General features: G+C 40.7%; 1 protein-coding gene across 7 annotated transcripts in view; it reads left to right on the forward strand.

Moving 5' to 3' along the window:
• SLC12A4 (solute carrier family 12 member 4) overlaps nucleotides 1–5016 on the forward strand; it is a 48146-nt gene extending 43130 nt beyond the window's left edge. For 3 of the 7 annotated variants that reach the window (XM_026068785.1, XM_026068788.1, XM_026068789.1), the window contains exons 23-24: nucleotides 1695–1828; nucleotides 3863–5016. In XM_026068785.1, the coding sequence (XP_025924570.1) occupies nucleotides 1695–1828; nucleotides 3863–3954 (226 nt within the window). In that variant the 3' untranslated portion in view covers nucleotides 3955–5016. The remainder of the gene's footprint in view (nucleotides 1–1694; nucleotides 1829–3862) is intronic. The other 4 variants (XR_003253991.1, XR_003253992.1, XM_026068786.1 and 1 more) reach the window with 4 other exon arrangements.
• The last annotated feature ends 5597 nt before the right edge of the window (nucleotides 5017–10613 follow it).

Consider the following 10613-nt stretch of genomic DNA (forward strand, 5'->3'; position numbering starts at 1 on the left):
AGGAAAGAAAACAATTACAGGTTTGAGCCTATTTTCTCAAGCAGAATATGGCATAAGATTTGGAAACATTCTTCATTTAGAGAAGCTCTAATTCTACAACACTGCTATGATGTTGTTTCTGGACACCAAGCAAACCGCTTTCTTATAGCCTRCATCTTCAGATAACTGTGGAGATGCCAATTTTAAAGGTCACTTTGGAGAATGCCAAACCGTCAGTTTTCAATTACTTTTCCAAAACTATACATAGTTTATAACAGTTCATTGTTTCTGGTGCTGTTTTCTTCCTCACTTCCTGTAAACATAATCTGGCCTCTGTGTTGTCCCTGGCTTTCTGATGCTGACGTGGTAAAGACAGGAGATGTTCTTGCTCTAAAAAAAAAAAAAAGAAATAACAGAGAGGTAATCGAAGTGGATAAACTGTGGTGTTAGTATAAGAAATATTAATCGTACCATTGCATCTTCTATTTTCTGTATATATAGACTATTTATTTGCAAACCTAAAATCAGAAACCTAAGTTCAGAAAAGAAGCAAAGTTACTTTAACTTATAATACGTAAAGCTGAATCAACAAAACTACAGATTCATATTCAACTTGGTTCTCTTAATACCTGTTTTTAATATATTAAAATAAAGAAAATAAGTGGAAAATCCTCAAAGCTGCAAAGGGAGAATATATTCTGCCTTTGAGTCTATTTCTGTTTTGCTTTTCCTTTTAAATTACCAAAATAATGATTGATTTCCTGTAGCAAGGAAACATTCCCTGGCCCAAAATCCCCCTAGGATACGTTCCAGTTCTGTTCCTGCATGAATTGATGTTATTTTGTGATGATGGCTTCTGAATAATTAATCCTGTATCTCTTTTAGCCTGGTTTCCTAAGGAACAGAGGCTTATGAGACCATGCTGTATCTATTCCCTTCTCTCCCATAACTTTTCAACCAAGTGGCTACTCAAATTTGAAAGCATGATTGAGATTTCGAAGATGCTCAGATCTTATGTGTTTTCTCTTGCAAATAGTCAGCCAGACAGAGAGGCTGATGAGTGCCTGACTGAAGGAAAGGTTAAAATCCTTACTAAATACCAGAAAAGACCCATAAGCAGGCGTGCTTCCCACTGTTTGTAGGCTGCATTCCAACCTGCCAATCCACAGAAAATCGAACTTTCTCTGGAGATGTCAGCTGCTGTTCAACACAAAACAAGTGCACTTGTGAAAAGTCTGGGCCAAGCGCAATGCTGCCAGTTTCCTGCTCGGTTCTGAGGGTCTCGGAGAGTTTTCTGGTACTGAGTCCTGAGATGCACGGTCGGTGCTGCCGTGGGAGTAAGGGGATCCAGAGAGGCCTGCCCGAAGTGAAGGCTCTGCAGCCACAAATGTCCCTGGTCAGAGAGCATGCACTCTTGTGCAAATGGGTTTTAACTTCTTGTGCAAGACTGTATGATCTGTATAAAATGCCCTCCTTGAAGGCTATTTTAACTTTGAAATCTGAAGACCTGACTCCAGGACGGAATAGCAGTAGCTGAAGAACTATACAAGAAATCTCTTTTGTGTCTTTATTATATTACTGTATGTTGAGTTGACATTTAACAGAGTATTTAGGAGATTTAAGGTTTGCTTTGAATGACTTCTTAATCATTCAGTTTTCAGAGGCTGGAGGCATGTTTTTTCTGAACAGTAAATCTGAATGTGATTCTTCAACAGGAACCAGTCTAATGTCCGAAGGATGCACACAGCAGTGAAGCTAAATGAAGTTATTGTAAATAGGTCCCATGATGCCAGACTTGTTCTCCTCAACATGCCTGGTCCTCCAAAGAATACTGATGGTGATGAAAACTGTATCCTTTAAGGGAAGGCCTGGTCCACATACAAGATCTTTCTTCAATCTGTGCGCTTGCAGTTATTTTACTAGAAATGTTGTCAAGCTGCAATATGTGACAAACTGTCCACTGAGTGGAGGGTACTGGCCTGTGGCTCATGTACAGTAACTGCTTAAAGTAAAATGTGCCACTGGTTGCTCTGGAAGCCTTGGAAGTATGAAGTCAGTCTTGTCTGAATTCTTACTGAATTCAGTTTAATTTATCCATGACCTTGGTAAGTCTCAGGCTTTGGCAACAATGACACAATTCATTTGTGAGTATTCTGCCATTACAGAAAACGCTAAACAATTTGACAACCTTTAACATCTTCCAGGGCAGGAGTGAAGGCTGATTCTGAAAGGAATATAGACATTGCCATACTAAATACAGCATCATTTAAAGGTTGGTCACCTGCTTCCAGGAGTGCAATTCACAATGCTGACTGCAGCAATTCTCAACAGTGGATGCAGGAGACACGCAGGGAAGCATTCACAGCAGTCAGCGTGCTGGGCCGGGGAATGTCTGAACTCGAGCGAGCAGGAAGTCCTGAAGGAGAGGGCATTTCTCATGCACGTGCTCACCCATCAGAATTGGGAGCTTTGCTCCAAGTATGATGCTCTAGTAAGACTAGAAGTCCAACCTACAGTATTTAGGCACTTGCACCATGTCTAAGTAAAGCCAGAGCTGAGGGTTGTGATCTGGTGAGCCAGCTGGCATGGCAGTTCTCTGTCCACAGCTGCTTTTCAGCCTTGGTTTGTACCATTAAACTAGCAAGCCTTGCATTAACCTGTGCCAAAAAACATTACCTAAGTCATGGGCCTTAAATCACAGACCAAATGATTGCGTTTCCCCCTAAATCTGGGAGGAGGTGGTAGTGGTAACAGCTGTTAGACGACAGCCGACTGGCCAAAGAAGGGGCCAGAACACTCCTCTTCAGCACGGGGGGAACTGCAGCTACTACAGCCCAGGGAGCTTTGCAAACTCCCGGCTAGGGGTGATGTTGGGTGAGGATACTTGCTCCTTGCCTTCCCTGAAGAGGCTGGGCCACTGTGACTGAAAAACATGCAAAATTCATGAAGAGCAGCTGGGAGAGAGTTTAACTGTGTAACCTGGTGTTCAGATCGCTCATTTGGAAGAGCGAGAGAGTGCCGCTTCCAAGCTAACCTACACAGTTCACTTTTAGCCATTGGATTCCTTCCCTGCCTCTTCCTCCCCAAACCTGAGAAGTTTCTCACACATTTGGGGTAATATGTTCCTACTCTTCTCTCCCCCTTATGCCTTTGTGGTGAAACCAGTTCCTATTGAATAGGAGCAACATGTGAAAGTAAGTTAGACTGGAGTTTATATATGGCTAAGACTGAACTGTGTACTAATGCATTTTGCCAAGCTGCTGGCAAGTAGGTTTTGTAACTGCATCCGAGTCTACATAAAAGCACTAATTCCTCTTTTAAATAGTCAGTCAGAGGCCTAATATTTTATATAAAATGGGAAAAAGTTTGAGTCACCTAGGGATTTTAAGTGTATTGAAGTGAACTTAGTAATATTAAAATCTGTAAATAAAATGAGAAGTTTGATACATTTATAAGCAACTCTCATCAGCCCTGTACCACTACTATCTATTAAATTTGTATTTATATCTGTTTACACAGATGACTAGAGGATGTTTCAAATTTAGTCAAGCAGTACATTTTAAACTCATCTCTCATTCAGCCTCTCCTAGTGAGATATTTCACAATATAAACTCTTAAAAATGTTTTCAACCACAAATAGTGTATCTTAGTAGCTGGGAAAAAAAAATTAACCAGACTTTTCAAAATTTGCATATAGAAAAATTCCTTCTCTCCTGAGTTGCAGTAAATACACACTAGGAAATGTTTTGGTGGTTTTTGGTGGATGTGGGTTAGGTGCCTACAGCATTCTGCATGTACTGTTTTATTACTGTTCTGTAAGGCAGGCTAATCACTATGTATTTTGGTTTTAACATTACTTTTGTCCTTGACTTTACTGAAACAGATATGGAGTTTCTTGAAGTCTTGACTGAGGGTTTGGAGAGAGTATTACTTGTTAGAGGAGGTGGCCGAGAAGTCATCACCATTTACTCCTGATTCAGTACGAGCTTCTAACACTTCTTCTTGGTGATAAAGGACATTCCAGTTTTAAATGGAGAAGAAAAAAAGGTTTTTTTGCCTAACTTTCTCCTCACCCAGTCCTATTCATTGTCTTTCCATCTGCAACACACACATCTTTGAGACTGCAGTATTGTTACACCATCCAATTAGCAACACAAGTTAATTGTGAATCTGCCACATTATTCAGTTTCTGCTTTGGTATTCTGGCATTTGTGCATGTAGTTTTAACACTAAACCTATTTTTAGACAACACTGCTATGTGCAGTATTTTTAGTAACTGTATGTAAAGTTAGGACATGAAAGTCAGTTACTGTAAAAAGATTTTAAAAGCTTTTTATATTAGGTTTGGGGGATAGAATTACATTATATAGCAGCTAGTTTCTGCTGAAGTTCAGCTATAAAGCATTTTCTAAAAAAGCACACTAAATTGTAAGAGAGGACTGAAAAAACTTTGTTTTTCTGGGTTTATTTCCAGAACTAAACTCTCAGTATTGGATTAAGAATTTATACTTTTAATACATTTATGGATAGAGATTTAAATAAATTATGTTGATATAGTTGAAATTATGTATGTAGCTTGCTACAAACTGTGTTGCTTCTGAGACTTGAGGTTCTGTGAGGCCAGATCCCTATTTATTTTTGTATTTATTTGTCAGACATATTGGATACGCAGATGCAGGAATACAGAGATTTCATAAGAAATTTTGAATCATCAGTGGATTGGAGGACCAGTCCTGTGCAGTTCTTCCATGCTTTAAATTTCTTGCAGACCATCCATCAAAGTACACTGAGCATGCTGGAGTCCAGTGTGTAGAGCCAGGCGCTATGCTGCACACACAGCGATGGGATTGCACTTGCACAAGAACAGGGGACCTGCTGCTTCACTGTATGTTTTATGTGCGTAGAGGAAAAAGAAGAAAAGAAGACCTTTTATTAACCAATAAGTCTCTGGAGATTTTATCAAGCCCATTGAGCTGTACTTTATGTACAGAACATTCGTATTTTTTCAATAAAATGTTGCATACACTTTGAACCTATTCTCTGCTCTGTGTGCTGTAGTGCATTACCTAGGAATACAGTATCTGTCGATCGGTGTGCAGAATTACCGTGATCTGACTGCAGTGTGTTGGCGCAGGCAGATCCACTCTGTGCTCGCCCAAATGGCGCAAGTGCTGCACTACGGAGGTGCCAGCTCGGGCCTGAAAGCAGCCCAGTGTTGCACCTAAGTGAGGCGAAGTTCCTGGGTCTTAAGCTACTACTGTATTTAATAGTCAAGAGTCACTCCATCTGTACATAGCGGCAGACCATGAAACACACAAACTGCAACCCCCTCCAGATTTTGGGCTGTCTGGAAAAGCGGTAATCCCCCATAATGGATAATTCTTAGCAGTGTGTAAGTGTATAGCAATCATGATAGTTAACACTTACTCACAAGCATTCTTTTATAGGAGTAGTATTGTTTATGAAGTCTTTTTATTTCTCAGTCTTCTGTAGGTCCAACTATGAGAAATTACTTCCTTTACCATATGTAAATGTCTAATACAAACATGCTGAGAAATATATACACTTATTACTTATGAAATGTTATGCATTTGGGTGACACAGCTCCACCTCTCAGAAGGATTTCAGTGCCATCTACTGCCTGACTAAGTAACCTGTTGGGGGCTCTATTATGTTTTGAACATCAGCATTAGTGAACATCCTTATAGATACATTAGACTGGGTTTCCAGAGGTTATTCTGTGCAATGTAGATAAAATAATAATTCAGCAACACTGTGTGGCAATTTAGGATTTAGTAGGCTCCAATTATGCAAGATATCTCTATATATAGTGGGTTCATAATAAGTTCCCCTAAGACTTAGTTTACATCAAAGTGCAGAGTCTGAGGATGCATGTCAATGAAAACTGGAACTAGCATAGAACAAGTGGAATAAGAAAAATACTGAAGGTAATTTCTAGTTGAATTATCTTCTGTGAGTGTAACTGAATGGTTATCCTACATTCCTGTTGCTACTCTGGAGGGTTTTTTTGTACAGAAATTAGAACATTGCAATTAAAGTACAACAAGGCTAAGCTGATACCATCTGCCTATAGGTGAATACATATATATATTAGAATTACATCAAAAACTATATAGTTTTTAATGAGTTATTAAAAAAATCTTCCTGTAGAAGAAAGACGTCACTTTTTTTGCTTTAGTCCTCATCTCCAGAAAACTCAGAACCCCCCAAAATGTAACTTTTTATGCGGAGCATTATGTTGCTCTTGTAGCTTAGCCTTCACAGCGTTAAAATGTTCTGCAAAATATATTTTGCTTTGGACACTAAAATCCACAAGAGGGCACTACGATGCCTCATTTGGTGGTTCCTTAGGCTTGAAGAAATACCACAGCAGTTTTCCAGATTATTTGTAAATTAATGTTGAGTGGTAATTTTTCATGTTACTCATCTAAACAGTACTACTTTGAATTCTAGATGCACTGATAGGAAATGAAATGTGATAAATTAAAAAATTTCCATTTAAACAATACATCCTCCTCCTCGTCCCCATTTCTCATTTTCTCCCCTGCGTCAGCTGTAATAATGTTTGCTTCTTCAGTAGTTCCCTTGGGGAAGAAAAAAAATGCCTCGTGCTGTGCTCTGGAGGTCAAAAGTTCTCATTCCAGTCAGGAGTAATTATCCTCCTGCACAGTCGCTGGCCCAGGTTTGTAGGCAGATCCTGCCAATACCAAGTGCTGTTTTCCCCTGGTGAGAGGTACCACATCATTCTGGATTTGCCATGTCAGACAGCAGCAGTCAGAACTACAGTGTAGTCTAGCAGGTGATGTATTTTTTGAAGAAAATTTCCCCTAATAGTCGCATTCCCTATTGCAGGCACAGCAAGCTCCTTGGACACAACGCGCCCTGCCACTGGGCAACAGACTAAACTGGATCCTGTGGTTTGCAACGTCTGGCCAAAATAATTGTCTCTCCACCCTGAAAACAACGCAAAAGGCAGGCCTCTCTCTGTCCCGCCAAGGGCCCTAAGGGCCTGCCTCTCGCACTAGCTGGCAAGGGAGCCTGCCGCCCGGGCAGGTACTCTTAGTCCCGGCAGGCCTGCTGGTGTGCGTGGCTTCTCTGAGCTCCTGAAGCAAGCCTGTCCTAGGGCTTCAAGGAGTGCTGGAGAGCCAGTACGCTTAGTGTGTGTGATGGGCTGATCCGAGCTGAGAGAGGGGTGGAAGGGTGATCAAACAGGACACTCCGCAAAGTAAAAGGATCCCGGGCTAATGCTGAGTGGCAACTGGAGATGCCCCTAACTCAGCTGCTGCACAGGGCTTTGGCTGAGGTTGTCCCTTTAGTTCTCTATGCCATCTCGTGTGACTCCTAAGATAGAGGTCAGTACTTGATGCCATGTAGGGAAAAAGTTTGAGGCAATCCAGCTAGCAATGGGCTGTTATTCACTGGCAGCATCAATAATAGACAGATGTCACTACTGAACTAGAAATGTGGCAAAATGTGTCCATCACCTGTAGAGATGGCATCACTAATGGGTTAATGGGTCTGAACCTTTTAGAGGTCTGTGTCATGCAAATATGCCAGGGAGTCTATGATGTTAAAAGACATGTACTAGGGAGAGGATGGGACTGTATGCTGCATAAATCTCATGGGTACACAGGATCCATTATTAAAGTAAAACAAAAATTGATTCAGCTATCCAAATTAAACTTTTTTTTACAGAAATGCTGGAAGAGGAAAATACCAGATGGGCTACATCAGCCCATCGACAGCATTTTAATGGATAAATATCCAATGCTTAGATACTTTTCACCCACTTCCTTTCACCTAACCCAGGAGGTGTCTATGTTTCTACTGCCAGATATGCATATAACCATTTTTCTTGCCCAAGGTTCTTCTCACAGATCCAGGGAATTTCATGAACAGTTTTGAATTGGCATAACTTGTCACTGCTACTGAAAGGCAGTCCTGCCTGCTCTCTCCTGCTTGTTCTTGTCTCAGGCATTCTACTGCTGCCCACTTTGCGCTGGCGCAAGCACTCATGTGGCCATGCAATGATCCAGAGCAGATGACTGGGCACTTTCAGAAGCCAAGTTAGTTTTAGCTAGATCAGATTAATGACTGGGCTCACCCTGCAGCCACACAAAGATGGCAGCAATACAAAGGACTGAGAGGGGGACAATGGGACCATGCCTTTTGGCAGCATGTTATGTTGGTTTAAACTCCTGATTAAACTGCAGTGTTGGATGCAAGATAAAAGTTAAATGTCTGGCAAGACCAGGCCTCATAAAAATGATGCTTTTAAGCATTTTCTTCTTCTGGACCTTCTGCAGGAGGTCCAGGGCAGTGAAACTGAGTGGAGATAAGTTCTTCTTCCAACCTGACCCAAGTGCTTAAATTTCAGAAAGTGATGCTTTAAAAAAGCTCTTCCCTTTAGCAAACTGAAACACAAAAGCTGAGGTGAACCCCTTTTACCAAATGCTGTTTTTCATACTTAGTGCAAGAACATCTCTGTCTATTGTGCAGACTGGCTTACGCTGCACCACAGGGTGCCTGTGGTGTGTGATGTCAATGCCAAGAAGTGTGTTTCCTTGCTGACAACCTAGCCCATTCCTTGGTGTTTCAACAACAAGCAGAAGCAGCAGCCAGCAGAGCATAAGAATGAAAAATAATGAGAAGAAAGTACAGAAACCAAAGTCAAGAACTTTCTGAACAGATCTTGATTATTTGCTCCTCAGTTTCTCATAATCTGTTTGTGGGAGTTAATTTTTGGCTGTATCTTTCAGTTATCAGTTACTAATTCTTCTACAGGTGATCCACTCTCAATCTCCAAGCAACAGTAAGGATTGTAAGAATTACAGCTTAAAATTGAGAGGCACAAATCCTAAATTCAAGACTTGGTACACGTAGGAAGTCACACGAATTTAGTACTTTGCAAAAGCTGTTGTCCTCTTTATGTAGCTGAATACATAGGATTTTGTTGTTACACATTTTATCTGAAACAATTTCCTAAGTGTAACAATGAATCTGGGTTCCRCTTTTAAATTTACAGCTATGATTAAATACCTTGATTTGGTTTCTATTAGATAAAAAACAGCAGTTAAAAAGGAATTAATTGTTGAGGCTTTAAAAAAAAAAGAAATTCACCACAGAAACATTAAAGATCTAAATGGAATATGTAAATAGTTCTCATCAAAATAAGCTGGCTACACTCAGAATTGAATGTATTTTTAGCTGGCTCCTTTCATGTCCTTCACCAGAGTCCATACAAGCTGTTCCCACAATATAACTCTTTGTGGCTTATCTGCGCTTTTCTCTTTCAAGGACAAGTACAATTAGCTTCCTCAGAGGCCAGCTGTGCTGGGGTGAAGCATGGCCCTGTTTTTTGTTTATGGACTTTAAACTAGCACAACTCTTGTCTTGTCAGAGTGGCTTCAGCTCTGTTTTTCATTAGTGTGTTTAGCTGTGCTCCATTCATTACAATTTTCAACAACTTGCCTGCATTTATGGAGATATTTCTCACCTCAGAAGAGCTTACTGAAGTGGCCAGGAGGCCAGCCAACTGAAATGGACACACTGAAAATAAAAAGCGGGTGAGCTTTCCATTTCCTCCTGCCTCCAGCCTGTCTCTTAGGTGGGCTCAGCTTAATTCCTATTCCCTGTTTTTCACACACTCTAAATCTAAAACTGTGTAGGATCCTGCCTGTGTCCAAAGCTGAGCAGTCATATCGTTCCCAGAGTGGTGCACCATTTCTGCAACGTATTGTTTTCTTAGATTTTAAGAACAATTCCTTTTAGATTTAAACAGGCATGTTTTACTCCTTGTGCTTGGGGACAGAACATGCCATCTAATTTTTTTCTTTCTGGGAGCTGTTATTTCAGCARTGAATGGAAACTGGCATAAAATACACTTAATTGAGAAAAACAGTATTGGGGGAGCTCAGCATCTGCAAAATCACCTCATACACATTGAGAATACATGCTGAAAATATATAATATTTTCTTGAACGAGTGTGATTGTGGCTACATTCCAATACAGCTAAATCTGATTCTGGTATTTGCATCTTCTGCCATCTCATGCCTACCATTCCTTTTGCCTTCCTAGCCAGACTGCACATTGGGTACAATGGCAGCACAGAATAACAGCTTTGGAAAAAGCAGGTTATTTCTGTAACATTTAGAGATCCTTTTTCACTTTGAAGACTCCTTGACGCCACGGATGTAAACTTACATGCAAAATCAGAGAGATTAATTTATACTCTAACCTTTGTTCTGAAGAACATGTCAGTTTTGTAACGTCCATGAATAAATATTGCTGCTGTTGAAAACTGCGGAGGACAGATCCAAGTACTCAAAATGTGGCCCATGACTGAAAGGTTACTATTTCTTGGGGGGTGGGGGGAAGGATAGGAACGTGAAAGGAGAATACCAATTCATAAGTTTTAGCCCACATACCCTCTAGGTTACAGATTTATATCCCCATACTTCCTCCTCCCCTTTACCTCTTCTCTAACAACAGGAGTGGTGCTCATTTTCCTGCCACCCTCACTTTGCATGAGGTTAGAGCAGAAATTACAGTAGATGTGAGGAAGAGATGCTCTTTACCTGTTATTTCTGGCCTACACAGAAGCAGCAAGTCA

This window comes from Apteryx rowi, unplaced genomic scaffold, assembly GCF_003343035.1.
Source record: "Apteryx rowi isolate R43461 unplaced genomic scaffold, aptRow1 scaffold_28, whole genome shotgun sequence".
Taxonomy (NCBI): domain Eukaryota; kingdom Metazoa; phylum Chordata; class Aves; order Apterygiformes; family Apterygidae; genus Apteryx; species Apteryx rowi.